This window comes from Hypomesus transpacificus, chromosome 18, assembly GCF_021917145.1.
Source record: "Hypomesus transpacificus isolate Combined female chromosome 18, fHypTra1, whole genome shotgun sequence".
In the NCBI taxonomy this organism is placed as follows: Eukaryota; Metazoa; Chordata; class Actinopteri; order Osmeriformes; family Osmeridae; genus Hypomesus; species Hypomesus transpacificus.
Window position 1 is genome coordinate 8,033,591 of NC_061077.1, and position 17,597 is coordinate 8,051,187.

Below are 17,597 nucleotides of genomic sequence, written 5' to 3' on the forward strand. Positions count from 1 at the left end.
GTAGAGGGACATGCTGTTATTGTGTGCATTATTATTATTATTATGCAGAGGGTGTAAGGTGTGGTTAAGTTTGATATATTTAGTCTATTCTTGAATAGTTCTAGGACTATTCAAGAATAGACTAAATATATCAAACCTAACCTACTATTCTGGATCAGGGTACCCACCAAGGATGTCCCATGTGGCGGGGCCTGGTAGAAGCTCATCAGGGCCCCTCTCTGGGCCCTGGGTGTCTCCGTACCAACCTCCCCAACCAGGGAACCATGACTGCAGGTACTGGATCATCCCTGAGCTCCCACTCTTAGGGATTGAGCCAGTGGGAGAGCAGGGTGGGGGGTCAGAGATGGGTTCTCGTACATTCTGGAGCGATAAGGAGTATATCAGATCAATTTGAAAATGCTAAATAGTAATTACATAGAACCATCATTTGTAACGGTAACCAAAGCCTTAAACCAGTCAGGTATTAGATATATTCTGAACAAAGCAGGGCATTTCTGTCCATGGGGGCACAAAGACCTTGATGACAGTTCAGTTAATTCCAGTTAAGCTCTATCAGTGTAATAATCTTAGCTTGCCTCTGCGATCTCCTCCTGCTTGCGGAAGCAGTCATGAACTACTCCTCTTAGACTCTGCAACTCCTCCAAAGTCTGCTCCTCTTCCACTCTATCCAACTCACACTGGATAAAAAGGAAACGGCCCAAATATTTCAATATTCAACCTATGTTGATTGTATGAGTTATAATGTTTATGTGTATAATTCTGAAAGGTTTGAGAAATATAAATCTGAGTGATTTTTAATACCTCTTCATGTGGGTCAAGGGGCGCTCCCTTTAGTCTCTGGAAGTAGAGGTTGGTATAGACTTGTGCATCCCGCGCTCGCTGCAGGGCAAAGTCCCAGTTCCTCCTCCGCCTGAGCTCCCTGATCTCACTCAGGTTGGCATGGATTGCAAATGTCCACCACTGTCTGCAGCTAAACACAGCACACACACAAATGCAAAAAACACGAACATGAATGCACATACACCAGCATAGAGAAACACAAACAAAAACCATATTGTCAAGTAAACATTGTGGACTATTACAAAGAGAGCAAACTTACTTTCCGGAGACTGGAACTTTGGGTCTCCATTTGCGAAAAAGCATCTCCCTCTCCCTACGTTCCAGCTCTTTGAGGAAGGCCATGATCTGCTGATACTGGACCTGAAAGTACCCAAACATGTTACTAATATCTGGATGAGTTGGACTGCTGGACTGCTCCTTGGACTGCTTAAAGGCAGTGTAAAGGTACTAATATGTGTGACAGGTATGAGGCCAGGGTAAAAGAAGACTGGCTTACAGAGAGACTAGAGTATCACCTGTGAAAGACGTAGGGACAGAGGCTCCAGCTGGACCTGGCCCTCGATGCGAGGCGTGTGGCGAGACCTCAGAGGCTCCTTGGAGGCATTCCTCCGCAGCAGCACTGAGGCACACACAGGCTCAAAGATATACTGGTGCTCCCGGCTCTGCATGCACTTAGTCATGGCCTCCTAGAAAGTCCCACAAAGACAAAACGGGGAAAAAAAAACAACTGTTATTTGTCATGACTAAAGACGACCAAAGCATTTGGTTATAACATGGGAATTATATTAATCAAACTAAACAGTGTTGGTATCTGTTACCTGAATTTCACTAGTAGGGAGGGCTCCCAGCATGCTAGACTCGGTGTCCCAGTAGACACTGAATTCTTCAATCTCCAGCTGCTTTTGACGTAACAGTTTCTGAGTCTAGGAACCAAAATATATTTCCATTGATTCAACATTAGCTTCAGAGCCCAATATCTCAGCTGTTGGCAATGTCTTAGGCTTGTTAACTTACCGGTTCTTTGGATGAGTTTTGAGCAGACACATTGTTAATACAAACACCAAAGCAAAAGGGCTTTTCTGGATTCGAAAAGTTGTCCTCAAATCGTAAGTGGACACCTTGTATCTTCAGCTAAAACAGGCAAACACAGTCGAAATATGTGATTCTAATTACGCAACAGGGTAGCCAAGCATAATTAAAAAATTGATGTAGTGATCCTAAGACATCTGACTGTTTACCTCAATGTTTTCTACTATCCTGGTGACCACAGAGGCAGTGACTGAGTACCAGTATGACTCTCCTCTCTGCTCACACTCACTCTGCAAGAAACATCAGGCAAAAGAATCATTATGCATGCTGTCAAATCAGCAGGATTCCATTCAATCATCCTTTCAGAATAAATAAAACCCTTTCTCTTACCTTCCATCTGTCTTCTAGGGCTTTTAGCAATAGTTTCTTGCGCTCCCTCTCCTCCTCCCGCTCCTTCTCTTCATCATACTCCTGGGGGCGTGCAGGGCCGATGATCAGATTGAGCTGGGACATTGAGATGACCCAGGGGTCACTGTGGGGTCGGTAGAAAGGGATCTGGAGCGTGATCTTCCCAATAAAGCCTATTGGAGAACAAGACGGAGGTTTGATTTACAAACACCTGAAATATTCTATACATAAAAAATAAACACCAGTGTAAAGATGACAACCTTAAAAATATATATTTTTATACACGTTTACATACTGGTAACCGAACAGGAAATAACTTTTTTTATAGATCCAAAACAGTGCTAGTAGACCAACTTCACAAGTCATAAGGCTGGAGATACATCTGGTTAAAACATGACTAATGAACACTTCCTCACCAGCTTTGACCTCAAAGGGTAAATCAAACTCTCTAAGGGCATCTTTTCTCAGGGGGAGATTTTCCAGCTCCACCGCCCCTGTGCAAAGAAAATAGGGAGTATGAACTCTGCAAGCAGCAACATTTACACGTAGAGGGCATACACAGTCCATTGTTTAGGTGTAATCGACAGATTAAGTCATTAGACTGCATGAGGTAGTCTACACACATACAGACAGGCATGCATTCAGCAAAAATGCACACAGGATACACTGACAAGCTCAAAGTACCTTTCAATAAGGCGATGGAAAGCTGGTCGGTATTTAGGTTGCTGACATATCTTCCTAGGTATGTGTTGAGTACCCAGGCAACAAGTCCCTCCAACATTCTGAGGGCTCAGGGAGGGGAAATGGGGGCGTTGGGGCTCAGCAGGGAAGGTATGGGAGGGATAATTGGAGGAAAGGATCTTGAGTCTTGCAATGAAAGCCTCAACACGATTAAAAAGTATGCCTAGAAAAATGACACAAAACAAACAATCAAATCCACAATCAAAATCAAGGGTAACTTATTCTCACTGTACCAAAACAATCCAGTGAAACCGGTTAGGATTGCAGTTGTACTGTATGCAGTGTACATGCCTCATTATTTGTGTGCACCTCCAACTTGAATCTTAGTTACCTTACAGTATAACACATACATCCTTCACTGTTTTACAGACACTGAACTGACAGCTAACTGGTATAACTTCAGCCTGACACTAGACACCACCAGACCAAAGCCAATGTCGAAATTCGAATTAACTGTAACTATCTACAACCTGAAGCTTCTATTCAAGTGCTTTACCTAACAAAACAAATCATAAAGCGCAAGATGTCTAACGTTATCTTTGACTTTTTGGCAGCTTCTGGCTATGTCGATAGCTGGTTAGTTAGCAATCTTGTTCACTGCTATGTAATTAATCTCTCATCTGACACAACACAAGATCTGTAACGCTACAACTGGCTTAGCTTAACTCTGTCTTATTTTATTTTTTAACAAACTATTACTAATATGTGAATGTTTGCTGACTGTCAATTTAGCAAGGCTGGTTTAGCCAGATACCTGTCAGAGCGCTGCTACTAGTACAAGCCTGCAATGTCAACGCAGGTATTGCTGCATGCACGGGCAGGGAGACAATGGCGTTCAGCTTAGCAACTAGCAATCTAAACCAGACCAGGTTTTCTGAATTAACTAGCGTCAATAGTGAAGACAAAGTAGTGACAACTGAGCTGGCACAAACACATCACTTTGTTAGCTTGCTAGGAAAGAATGCTGGGTTGAGGACAAGGTTGTTGTTATGCTAGCTGATTAGCTTGCTAGGAAGATTGCACGTAGGCTACTACCTAGACTAGCTACTTTGCTATTGAAGAGTCACACAAACAACAATCGATTTGACAGCGCCAGCCGTGCAAGCTAAAGAAAACGAATAATTGCAGCAGAAAGGCTTGCTCACTGGGTACTTGTGCCGATATCCATGATGCAAATTTATTCTCCAGTTATACTTCGCCCATAGTTACATGTCAGTGTCGCGAGCGTAGAAAATAACAGAGCTGTGCACTTCCTCGTACCTCAGAACTTCCAACGAGCGTTTTCCTGTCACGTGACAAAAACAAAACCATTTCTGTGGCATGATTCGCAAGCAGACGAGGACATCTACTGTTCGGAAGCCAAACTTATTTATTTTAATAGTACATTTCTCCCTTTAGTTAACGTTTGGGGTTATCGCTGTACATACTGGAGGGTGCTGATATTTCTTTTTTGTTTTTGATTTACAGTGATAGACATCTAACTGTTATCAAGCATGAATAGGGTGTTGTAAATTAATCTACTGTGCGATTACACCGCATGGAGGCGCATTTGTCTTGTAGTTTTTTGGACAACCACAGTGATCAAGAAATCTCCTGAAAGCAAACTAGGAAAGAGACGAGGAATACAGTAGGCATATACTGTACTGTTATGTAGTTTGGAAAAGTTTATGTTTAAATAGTTTCAAGGTCCAAAAATGTGTAACTACATTTTACTCCTCACAATGAAATTAACTACATTCTAACTTCTTATTCACTAAACACCTTAACATTTATGGCATGCCTTAAAAGTGATTTTTCAATAATATTTCCTGTCTACGATAGGAGGTATAGGAGGATAGGAGGTATACTGACGAAATTGTATACTGCATACTTGGACCTGTAAATTGGCCTCATGTTGTGACAGAACCTGCCAGATTTAACAGTAACTTAACCTCGATCTATTGTACATGGCAATGCAATGATGAATACAGCAGATGGGTTTAATGGTGTCAATGTAAGAAGACTTGGGTATGTTCAAAGTAGAATTTGGAGTGGGTGTGTGTTTGCCTAGGCTGTAGCTTACTAATGAGTCAGCAAGGCGACCGAGTGAACATGGCAGGGGGTTGTGGGTATTTATAGATTAGGTAGTAGATTCCACATGAAGTTCAATTAATGTATTGTTAAAATATCTTCAGCACTTTACATTGTCTTTCCTCAACTACAACATTAATCTAATACAATGCAGTTACAAAACAAAAATAACATTTTTAGGGTCATGTGATGTTGAAGGTGGGCCATTTGAAAATCCGCTGCAGTTATAATGAGTTGTGAGGTTTTCATTGAGTACTAACACCTTTTATAAGATTCCCTGTCTAATGCTCTCCATCTTTTCTATCCATGTATCTCTTCTGAGACCATATATTAATGACCGCCTTCTCTAATCACACTGTGTGTTTCAGAGCGCCATGTGTAATTATTGGTCTGGCCTGATCTCTGATAGTTCATCAGATCTTCTAAATGTACTGAGAACACTAATCCATCCACACCCAACAAATCTAATCGTCCAGACCACACCCAACCATGGTGCACAGAGGGCTTTGTTGCACAAACAAACAGAAACACACAGCCACACACACACACACACACACACACACACACACACACACACACTGTAGAGTACTTTATTGCACATTCACAGACACAGTAAACTCTTACACTCATACTTGGTGTATACTGACTGTACATCCAACCATCAAACATTCTGTACTGTTAATATTACAGAATATGTAACATACAATGAATCTATTCCTACGCCCCCAGTCCCACCCCTCCCCCCACAATAACAATAATCCCGACAGATGTGAATCTCCCATCACACTACTACTCCCATGAACGCTACCCCCACCCTGTAGGCTGGTCCAGTGCCACCCACCCACATAATCCAAGTTAGGTGCACAGTGGCAAAGAGGGCCATCTGTTCCAGCTCCCAGATTTGCTACCAGCCACAGCTGGACATGACACTTGGGCCAGTGGCAGATGGGTACGCCCCATTCACCCTCAACTTGGCTCTGATATGAAATGATTGCTGTCACTCTTACACACACACACGAATCCCGTCGTCCCTGATTTCTTGATATAAGATGATTTTCATGCGTGCATGACATTGTGTGTCATACATATTTCATTCAGTGTATTATGTTGTATGTTTGGCACATTTGACCCACTTACTATAGCTCAGTGTGACAGAAGCCTTAAGCCCTGGACATCCAGATCTCTTGCAGCTGATAACAGCTTCCTCTCAACACACCCGCTAGCAAGATTTTACACAACCTGTTGTAATCACAGTCTTTAAGTGGGTTAGAGTGTACACTGAGGAGCATCAGTTACTGAAATAGGAACCAAGTGTAGGAAAGAAGATCATGTAGGTTGTGAACTAAGGGTATGAATTTCCTTTGGGTTGTACGTCTTGATAACACAGTAGAAGCTGGCTCTTGAATGAAGTCGATGGTCAAATCTGACATTTACAGTAGATACAGTCTATAACATTAAGCATCATAACGCTAGATGAATGTAGTTTGCACATAATGTTAGGTGTACAGGAGACATGATTTGGATCCAAGAAGGTTGAATCCTATCATTGCCAAGACAGCCATGGAAACCAACATTGTGGTTTATGTTTGTGCTATGATTGTGCTATTCTGTAATTTACCCGGGGCTTTGTGATTACACCTGGAAGGACAAGTCAAACCATCTGGTGACTACTAGATTATTTAAAGTATGGTTGCGACATAGAAAAGTCTCAAAATAAGTTGTTGCATCAGTAGGTTTGGATGTTGTTTTGGGTAATCTTGGTGTTCTAATTGTAATTCAGGGGCTTCTTGTGACTGGATTAGGTCATATTTTGGGCATTAATCTGAAGCAATCCCAGACAGATTGGTAATAAGGGAGGGAGATGAGCTGTGAGAGGAATGTGGTAGAGTGTGAGTGAGCCAGAGTTTGAGAGAAAATGGGGAATTGAGGGAGTGAAATAAAAAGGGTGAGGGAGAGAGATGGAGAAGGAAATAGGCTGCAAGGGAGGGGGGATGAGAGCAAGAGAGAGCAGTGACGTAGCAAATCTGAAAGCTCTTCCTCAGTGATGGAGCCTGCTTCCAAAAGGCCCCAGGCTACGTAACCATGGCGACAACTGAAATTTGCTGGGTGCGGGAATATCCTTATTTTCTGCTTTTCATTTCCCCCTCCTCTCATCCCATCATCGTTCCATCCCGTCTTCAGGCTCATCTGGCACAATGTTTGAGGAGAGAGCAATATGGTTCACGCTTCCTTAATTCACATTTCTTTCTGTGGTTAATTTGAGCCACATCACACATCTGCTTTTCCATGATTTATTCTTGTGTGTCTGCACCCTAAAGGTACAACCACGAGTTGTCCAGTCACTTCAAAACATGCATTATAGTGCTGTTTTTCAGCATTTCAACATTCACCTCTGCCACAGTGTAGAGAAACATTACAGCTCTTTGTACACAAGGCACTTTTTCATTGTATTACTACACAAATCCAGAGAATAGCGTATATTAGACTTTAACACAAAAAGACTGTTATATAGTGCAAAATATTGCAGCAAACTAAACTGGCCGACCTGCCACATGTTTAGAAACGCTGCATGGTAAACACTATTTGCAGTAACGTTTCATAAAAGAAAACTTAAATGTCCATAAACTCTGTAGTCAGTGCATATTTCATTTCAGTATCCTGGTAAACAAACCAGTTACCCTGTGACAAATAACAGCTAGTCCTAAAAACGTGTTGCCGTTGCCTATACTCCTCTTTAACGTTCTGCTTTCATCCTCACCTCGCTGGACCCTTGCATGTGATGTGAATCCCAGCTGTAGCATAGTGGGACCTCTGATTACTCGACCGAAGAAGCTGACTTTATCAAGCGTTAAGGGCACTCTATTGGTCACATATGGGTTCCAATGGGAACAGCGACAGTGCCTGTCACAGTGCACTGCCAGGTCCAAATGCACAATTCATGGCTTGAGAAATTAGTAAAGCTTTCCATTATAAAGGCAGATATTCTGTATGAAGGGCATTGTACATTCATGGTTAGTTCTGGTTCTGGTTAATAGGAGAGGCTTAGTACAATGTTGAACCGTCTACTAAAATCAATATCAAACCACCTGAAATTGATAATCATGTCAAAGTACCAAGACAAAACAACGGCACACCTTAATCAGTTAACTTAAGTTAAAAGTTGCTTTTGTTTTTATATAGCATCTACAGTATGCATGTCAATATCTGAATACATTATACTGTGTGGAAGTTGTTTAGTTTTTTTAACAACATATCAGAAATAAATGAAACCATTTCAAAAAAATTCAAAGCACAATTGTTTAATGTATGACATACATCCTCCTTAAATTCCTCGTACACTTGGTTGATGATTCACCTCTTCATAAGGTATTAGTAAATTGAAAAAAAGCCCTTCTAAATGTTATGGGGGATGTCTCAAGATGAATGGGTCACCAAATATCACTGACATTTGAGTACACAACATTAAACAGCCTTTTGGAGTATGTCTTCAAACAGTTTACAGACAGTATGATGGTTTAGTGCTTTTATGGACTAATAACCATGTACACTTTACCAATGAAAACAACATACACATTTGACCTACAATAGATCTGACATCACTGTGTGTCATTGCTACAGTATCAGCACTGAGGTGAAGTTTCTCCTTTAAACCGATCTGGAATCATCCTTCTCGTATCACTAGGGAGAAACTAAACTGACCACAACATAAGTAAGTGTCTCTGCTAACAATTCCAGTCATCAGTGGGATTAAAGGCAGACATACGGAGGCCTGTAAGGCTTAATAATCCTGGGGCGATAAAGATGTTGCGTATTTTAAATGAACTACTCTTACTTCATAAATACAGTATCTCAATGTTCACATCAGATGTGCCCCAAAATTAATGAGGACAATGGTTAATGGCATTACTTGAACATTTTATGTTTTAATTAAAAAACAATATGTGCTTTAAGATGAAACAGGGAAAAGCATTGGTCCACTTAGAAGTTATATCTACTCCTAATATAGCTTTCACAAAATATAATCTGTGTCTTATTTTAGCAGCTTTAGTTTTACACAGTATACAGTCCTATAAGCTACACATGTTCTCAACAAGAATACATTGTGCTTCAAAAACGATGTGATGAAGCCAGTTATATCAACTTCCACAGTTGCTTTCATGCGAGTGAAATCCTTTTACAATATAAGTTTCAACAAACAGTCCCCTCAGTGTACAGAGATCAATAACTACGTCACCTTTACACATCTTTGGTAAACATGAAGATCAGTGCTCAACAACTTACAATACCAGTACTGTAAAGCATTAACTCTTTTTAGGTGTCAACCAATTGTCACCCAGTTATCTTTGTTGAGATGAAAACTGTGTTTCTGCATGTGAGTGTGTGTTCATGTGTGTGTGTGTATGTGTTTTCCTTTTCCCTATAATTGCATTCTGAGTTTAAATATATTTCCCGTGCAGTTATTTGAACTCTTTCCTCAAAATTATTTTCCTCTGTCCACACCTCCCAACTAACCCACATTCTTTTGCTTATACTGTATCACCAGGTAACGTTTATGGAAGGTATGGACATATCGCAATTGAAACTTGAATCACAGCCCAGACTACCACTGGTGAAAATACCATTAAGGACAGGTGCAAAGTGGAAACTCTCAAAATATAATGAGTCGGTTTAAGAAGTAAGGCTGCAGTCAACAAATGAAATGTACTCAGTTCATGTACCAGTTATCACAACACCTTACCATCATTCAGATTTTTCTAACCTAATTCATCGTAATATGGAATCAGCCAGTCTCTCCTTCATGGTATGCCGGTTGCTGTCATCATTATGTATAGGAGTACAGGATTTCACATGGGACTTTTGGCTCTGTCTACTTTTTCTGCCAATTCCAATATCCTGTTCTGTGTTGGCCCTTTTCTACCTCTCTTTCTAGGCCTTGCTCTCCTGTTTCTCATGTTTCCTCCATACAGGCCTTCTTAGAAGTTACTTGGTAGTAGTGTGTTGTTATTTGTGACACTACACAATGTCCTTAGACATTCGATTTTTCCTTCCTTCAGTCATTCCCTTCTTCCTCATCTGCTTTGCCACCCTTGCTGAGACGCTGGAAGCAGTGGACTGTGGAGGCTAGGAAGAAGCTGGCCACGATGGCTGCCACAGAAACTGAAATGCCGGAAAAGATGACAATGAGGTAGTCTGTGAGGGTGAGGATACCCCGGCACTCCCGGAAACTTTCCTCTGAGAGCAGGCTTAAAGACACCCGTTGTCCGTCCAATGGAAGCGAGCACTCCATTCCGTCCATACCTAACAGAACACAGTAGGATGTCATACCATTATTAGCTAGTATTGTTTGCACTATGCACATATATGTACCAGTATCATCACATCAAAGCTAGGTATATCCTAGTTATTATTAACCAGAACTATATATATATATATATTAGATTTGTATGCACACCTACATTATGTTTACATTTGAAATATGTTCTCTCCTATTTCCTATCTCCTAGTACATTTAGCTCTCTGATGTTTGACAACCCAATAAGATTTATGTCCAATGCTGTTAGAGTTGTATTTTCTAAGACCTGTTCCATTAGTCTAATCTTTCCTACATGTTCATTGATTTAAGACTGAAAAGCTGCTAGTTTTAAATAGAATCTGTAGTGAATTGTCAGGTGTTAAACTTTTTACGTCCTGGATTGAAGATGGTTGTTTGAGTGCATCATAACCAAAGGAATTTATTGTTGTCTTTAATTAACAGACCCAGTGTTGTAGATGTGTGATTTAAAGAGGCTTCATGGGACACCTGTCAGACACATAATTCTTATTACATAATTTCACTATAATATGAGGATTCACATCCTCTCCCAATAAAATGTCCCTTTTGTGACAGGAAAACACATTTGTAAACATTTTCACTATCTATCTGCTTTGGGGCTTTTCACAGAATGTTCGCCTAATCTGCTCCAACCAACCAGTGGTGACCAGACCAGACACCAGATGACAAGAGACAAAGGGGAACATCCCTCTGGTAAAAGTACATCACAGACAGATGCCACTGCTAGCATAGCATTCACTCAGAATAATCACTTATACACTTGTTAGAATATCTGTTTGGGGGTCAAATATGACATTATGGGAAAATTACAGGAGTGTTTAAGGGTTGGAACAGCAACATTACATTATTTTGTTAATATATTATTTTTATGAAACCACTTTTCATTATATTTTGCCATTCTGACTTGTCTCATTACATAACCATGGTAAAGGGAATCCTCACAATGTTGTCCTTGAACACAGTGAAGTAAGGGAATAGTTCAATATGATATTGGAAAGCTAAAATCACATGAGTGAGAAGCTAAAGATCATATTTATGAGTATTATTTCAATACTGTCAGATTTTGGATACTCTAATCCAACTGAAATCATGCACAGTCCGTCCTTTCCCTCCTGTGATCATGAAGGAAGAGTAAATGCTGTTTTAGGCTGTTTTTAGCCTGTCTGTTTTGTAGCTTTGTCCAGCAGTCAGTAGACATTATTATCAACTCCGACCTTGTATATATCTGTGTGTGTCTCTGTGTGTGTGTTAACGTGTGCATGTGTGCTTGCATGTTTGACAAGAATTTACGCGTGCATGTGTAGCACTGATGCACACTTAGACCAGAAGGGGTTTTCCAAATGCAAAGGGACTTAGTGACCTCATCACTCTGTGATATTCGAGTCACGTGGACTTCCTTGATGCACAACAAGCTCATCCAGACACACGCATAGACGAACACACTCCTCTCTGAGTGTGGAGGGACCCAGAATACAAAATGGAAGGGGAAATTAAGTCAGCAAGGAGTTCTATCTGATACACGTTGCAACAAAACAATTTATTAAGTGGCATTCCCTCAAAAACGGTATCAATTATGTCTGCTCTCGATTACGTCTGTTCAAACTGTGTTTTGAATCTTTGGTGTGAATCTCTGTTGAGTCTATGTTTTTTGTGTAAGTGCCCCTTTGTGGGTGTTTACTTCAAAGAGGGCATGGTGTCTTTTTACTGTGAGGGAACAGTCTAAACTGTGTCACTGGCATGCTGTCCTCAGTATCAGATCTAGTGTAGCAGTGAATAATACATGCTGGATGTTCATCCTTCAACACCACTGGTGACAGGAGAACATGGTGACCTCTATAAATGATTGACGCTTGCTTATCTTAAACACTATTGTAAAATATCCTCATTGACTAAAATTACAGAAAGATCTAATGAAACTGTTTTCTTTTTCTGTATTCCTACGATCATATATTGTGTGTAGTAGGTCAATCCATCATCTAGAAACACCCACAGAGAGATCGTTTAACTGGAATATTCATTTGTGGTTACACATGTTGTACTCCAGCCTACCGCAATATTCCTCGATACTTCACACATAGCCTCATCCAGACCTGGGTCTACAGGTACAAGTACAGTCATCCACAGCAGTCAGGATTTCATTCACATTCTTGTAGGTTATACAAATGGTGCACACAAAAGTATTTCACAGTGTATGCAAGTACCAATCCACCCAGGTCTTACCCCCTACTGGATGACAAAGAAAGTTTTTTCTTCTCAACTGTGAGGAAACATAGCTACCGTATCATTCATTCACATTCAGTTTGATCAATTAAATCATTAACAATCCTTAAAAGTAAAAAATACTTTTTAGACACGCTATTGCATTCAGAAAACCCTAATACGAGGGTTGAAAGCTTCTTAATCTACCTCTCGGTCTGAAAGACAAAACTATTTATCCAGTAATTAATAGCTGTTGATTGGGATTCTTAGAAATGGAACCATCAACTCCATTACTGTTACGCTATTAAATCTCTATATTCTCCCGTGTGCAGCTCACAAGAACATCCATCTCCAGTCTGCTGCCTCAATAGATTGACAAGATTATCATAGCATGTATCTAGTCTGTCCCCCGAGGTACGAAATTAGAAGAGTAGGTCTGCCTGTGTGTTGTTGAGCTTTAGTGGACACTTGTACACTTGTACACATACTGTGGAGATGATGTGAGCAGTAAAGGGATGCTATTGTACTAGAAGGCAGGGGACTGAAACACATGCAGGACAAGAAGACTTGTTTTGTCCTTAAAGTGGACTTTGCTGATACTTCATAACCTACATGGTTCTTATACATCTCTCCATTCACTCCAAGCAAACAGCAAATAAATATCATGACATGAAATACCACAGCTGACATTTTGTTTTTAAAGTACACAAAGGCAAGAGTAACTCAACGTGAAATGTCAGAAGATCTGTTTCCAAAAGTCAGAAAAGCCCAGTTAAAACATTCATACCATATGGAGACCCTTCTGTGTATGAAGGTGCAGAAAAGGTGTTTGGAAGAGTTCATGGTTAAACAGTTGAGTTAGACATGATATCTTTTCAGGCCATGCTTACCACTGTGCCATCACACAGATATGAAGTGAGCTTTGGACAATGAGAACATATTACATATACTGTCATCTAATGTACTGTACATCCCAAAGTAAGAAGTGGTAGCCAATGCTGATAGAGTCCTGTGTTACAACTGTAACCTGATCATGTGTTACGACAGTAAGACAGGAAGACTCACATTTTATGTAGACTCGCATAAAAAAACATGCATCCAATTTTTATTTTCCAGGTTTAGTGTTGCTGTGTAATGGCACCTGGTCAAGTACATATACGTGTCCTGTTGTGACTTTGATTTTGCCCAGGAGTCATTGCAATCTATTCTAATATTTCCTATAAACATTTGTATTTATTCATGCAACATTTGAATCTGACATCCAAAATTATAAGCCTACGTCTTGCACTACTTTATTTTAGATTAGATGGATGGATTTTAGCAGGCAGTAGTCAAGCGTCAAAAAATGAGACCTGCACATATCATGTAAGGGACAACACATTCATTATCAGAGGCCATTCTCTAACCATATGTTTCATTCATTATTCATACAAAAGCAAATGTGGACAGATGGATTTGGGTAGATTTTACAACACTGGGATGATTCTTTTTTTGTGTACAAAATACATCAAATTGTATTAGATACCTTCTTTGAAGTTCTGAATTTCTATAAAGAACACATTGCATTTGACCTTAGCAATGACGTTGTTACTATATCTAAATGTCGTTTTGTTTTTGGTCAGTATGTTTTTATAATCATGACATTTGAAAGTTATACATGACGTATATTAGTCTCACAAATGAGCCAACCTTTGTGACATTGCATAAGAAACAAGTTAGTTGTTGGGATTAGCACAAAATAGTTATTTTCTATGTCATACACTAGCATGGCATAAAAATTGTAAACACACTCTTTAAGCAGCTTAGCTCACCCGTTGGAAGCTTGTTCTGGTTCTCCGTCAGCCACACAAATAGTTTGGCAAAGTGACAGTTGCAGATCCAGGGGTTGCCCTCCAGGCGTAGTAACCGCAGGGAGGGCAGGTGCTCCAGGACCCCTACGTCGAGGCCTACAAGGCCGTTTCTCTCCAGCTCCAGCTCCCTCAGAGAGGTCAGGCCCTGGAAGGCATCCGTGTCCACCATGGTCAGGTAGGGGTTATTTCCCAGGCGAAGTTTGATGAGGTTTCGAGACTCCCCAAAGGTTCCTGAGGGGATTTCTGTCAGGTTGTTGCTGCCCAGGTCCAGGAAGACCAGTCTGGAGGAGGTGCTGAGTGTTCCAGGCTCCAGCCTGTTCAGGGAGTTGTTCCTTAGGTCCAAGTAGACCAGGTCACTGTACAGAACCAGGAAGTCAGAGGGGATCCAGGGAATCCAGTTGTCGGAGAGCAAGAGGCGCCGCACGTCCAAGGGAATGGAATCCGGGAGGCGGGTGAGACTTTGGCCGGTGCAGTCCACTGTGTGGTGGTCCGGACACAGGCAGCTGGAAGGGCAGTATTGGCCCCGTGTGAGCAAGGTGGAGGACAGCAAGGCAAGGAAAGGCTGAAGCCAGTTAATGCATGGTAACATTGTCAAGGGGAGGGGAGCTGAGAGGGAGAGTGGGTTTCTTTAGGTAGGGAAGAGGGAAAAGAAGACTGGTGAGCAGGTCAGAAAGAAGTGAGGATGGGGACGTTGGGTAAGATGAAGGGAAGGGGAAATCAAGGAAGGGGAAGGGGAAGGTAAGGATGAAAGAGAGGAGTCAATGTCCTAGCGCTGGCATCTTTCTTTCTCTTGGAGTGTAATCTACAAAAGGCCGGCCATCGAGCGGCGAGAGAGACACGGAACGGCGTTTTCCAGGAGATCATGTAGCATGCAGTCTGGCTAGAATAGCAGCCTGCTGGCTTTTAGAGAATAAGGGGAGGAGTAATAGAGAGAGGGAGCGATGCGAGTGAGAAAGAGAGAAAGAGTGTGTGTGTGTGTCTGTGGGGGGGGGAGGGATTAACACAGAGGTAAATAGAGACCAGAGACTGAGAGACACGGAGGGAGGGGGACACAGTAAGAAGTAGTGTGCTGGGAGGCAGGGGGTGTAGACTTGCAGGGTCAATCCTGTGTGCCTCATTAACCCTGTGTTAGACAGTTAATGAGGGAGGCCGACTGTGTGCGTGACCCAGAAGACTACCCCGCAAGGTTTCCAATGGGAAAACAATACTGACAGCGTGGACAGTTGTCTCTGCGCCTCTCTGTGCTTTTCACGCTGCAGGGTGTCAGAGAAATCCAGTGTCGTTCATCAAATCCCACGTTATATTCCCAGACCACATGTGATATGATGATGTCAGAGGATCCTGGGAGGAGGTGTGGTCATATGGGCTGTGATCCTCGGGAATCGTGAGCATCTCTTCCCTCCCTTTCCCTTTTCGTTGCATGATTTCATGTTTGGTGGATAGGGACGTGTGGGGGGGTGTCCTATCGCTGTTCTGTTGCCATGACAACAGGCTCTAAACATCCACCATGAACAAATGTCCTTAAAGTGTCATGTTGAGAAAACCCTCTCTTGACAGCTTACCACGACGAGGTGATTCAATTGTCTTGTGCTATCTTCTTCCGATGAGCAACAGGCTGAATGACTGACATCGAATAACACAAACACTGTGGAGCTCTTTGGAGCAGATTCCAATGATGAATGGTGAAATATTATGTGCGCAAGATTGTGTGCATAAAATATGTTATTTGTACAGATACAGTGCAAATGCATTAAATTATATTTTTATGTATATTTTGTTGTATGTTCTATTTGTGCAATACATTTATGGGAATTTGATGGTGATAACCATTGCCAGTTCTGCGAGGTTAGGTAGCTGTAATGTCACATTGACACCTTGTCAGTATTTATGCCATTTTTGAGTATGCTGAATGAAAGTTTAAATAATTTGAAAAAGATTAGAATTGGCTTTTCTCATGACCCTTTGCTTTTATAAACACAAGGACTACAAAAAGCTGAAAGTCAACACAACAATATATATATATCTCAATATCGTTTCTTGAAACAAAAATGAAAATATTGTTTTTATTAATAGGTCAGTGCAGGGATTCCCTGTGGGGACAACTGACTGAGAGGAGGAACAGGCAAATGTTAAATCCCACAGCTGAAGTTTATATGTAAATAAATGATGAATGTCATTTGCTGCCTGGTGTTTGCCACTGTGGGTAAACAGGCAGATGCAGGGTGCAGGGAGGTGGTCGGGTGCTATGGAAAAGCCACTGGGCACAGGAAAGCTGCAAATGGCTCCAACTCACTTTTGCAAATGCCACCTCACTTTTGCAATGGCCTCAGTGTCCCAAACATCTAAGACACTGAGGCCCAACTGTCACTCTCTAAATTGTGCTTAAGCAGGTGTGACACTGTCCTGCATGCCCAGCATGCCCGCTGCTGGTGTGCCAGGTTAGGGTGCCAGTCAAGGACAGAAACAGGAGAGGTGATGCCACTGTGCAAGGTTACACATACAGTCAGTTACCCAAGGGGATTTATAGTGGACGGAAACCTGAGATGAGCTGTGTGTGTGCTTGTGTGTGTGTTTGTTGATGTGGGGGTCTGTGAGTGAGAGGATATAGTGGGAGGTGGAGAGGTCCACAAATGTTTGTATCCTCCAAACGATACACACCTGCCAATGGCAAAACTGGAACAAGGCTAACAGCAATGTGAATCCCCCTGCATGTCTGTGGTGTAAGTCTACACTGTTAATGTTGCAAAAAGGTCAATACTATTTGCACCAGTGAAAAGTACTGAAGGTTAGGCTCATAGTACAATTCACAGCTAAAACAGATGGTAACAGACCAGTCTGTTCCAATTCTTCCAACCATTGTGTTTCATAGATATGGCAGCTAGGACACACACACCAGACATACACACAAAACTAGACATACATACACCTTAGAAAGATAAGTGCAGATGGATGCAGACAACATTTAGAAGGAGGGCTGTAAAGGGAGATGTGTCAAATGAGGGTAGTAAGTGGACACGAAAGTCCCCCATTACCCAGATTATAGGTATGAACACCATCTTTCTTCAAAAGTTTACACAAATCAGAAAAATCACTAATATAATGGAAAAATATTCTGACAGCTGTTGGAC

General features: G+C 41.5%; 2 protein-coding genes across 3 annotated transcripts in view; both read right to left on the reverse strand.

Annotated features, from left to right (window-relative positions):
• vps13d (vacuolar protein sorting 13 homolog D) overlaps positions 1-4,284 on the reverse strand; it is a 33,286-nt gene extending 29,002 nt beyond the window's left edge. For both annotated transcript variants that reach the window (XM_047041000.1, XM_047040999.1), the window contains exons 1-12: positions 4,164-4,284; positions 2,962-3,181; positions 2,694-2,771; positions 2,260-2,450; positions 2,079-2,159; positions 1,855-1,971; positions 1,659-1,763; positions 1,356-1,526; positions 1,100-1,200; positions 802-970; positions 576-677; positions 168-360 (exon numbers count right to left, since the gene is read on the reverse strand). In XM_047041000.1, coding sequence (XP_046896956.1) covers positions 168-360; positions 576-677; positions 802-970; positions 1,100-1,200; positions 1,356-1,526; positions 1,659-1,763; positions 1,855-1,971; positions 2,079-2,159; positions 2,260-2,450; positions 2,694-2,771; positions 2,962-3,058 — 1,405 coding nt within the window. In that variant the 5' untranslated portion in view covers positions 3,059-3,181; positions 4,164-4,284. The remainder of the gene's footprint in view (positions 1-167; positions 361-575; positions 678-801; positions 971-1,099; positions 1,201-1,355; positions 1,527-1,658; positions 1,764-1,854; positions 1,972-2,078; positions 2,160-2,259; positions 2,451-2,693; positions 2,772-2,961; positions 3,182-4,163) is intronic.
• A 4,215-nt stretch (positions 4,285-8,499) lies between these two features.
• On the reverse strand, positions 8,500-15,319 carry lrrc38a (leucine rich repeat containing 38a). The gene is made up of 2 exons (XM_047041152.1): positions 14,431-15,319; positions 8,500-10,386 (listed from the first exon to the last, which is right to left on the reverse strand). The coding sequence occupies exons 1-2, from the start codon at positions 15,056-15,058 to the stop codon at positions 10,139-10,141; spliced, it is 876 nt and encodes a 291-aa protein (XP_046897108.1). The 5' UTR covers positions 15,059-15,319; the 3' UTR covers positions 8,500-10,138.
• Positions 15,320-17,597: the final 2,278 nt, after the last annotated feature.

What these genes read in the sequence shown, in the direction of transcription:
- lrrc38a (XM_047041152.1), bottom strand. Translation starts at nt 15,058, where the DNA reads ATGTTACCATGCATTAACTGGCTTCAGCCTTTCCTTGCCTTGCTGTCC. An exon ending in CCAGAACAAGCTTCCAACGG is followed by an intron (nt 10,387 to 14,430) that starts GTGAGCTAAGCT and finishes GTGTTCTGTTAG; the next exon opens with GTATGGACGGAATGGAGTGC.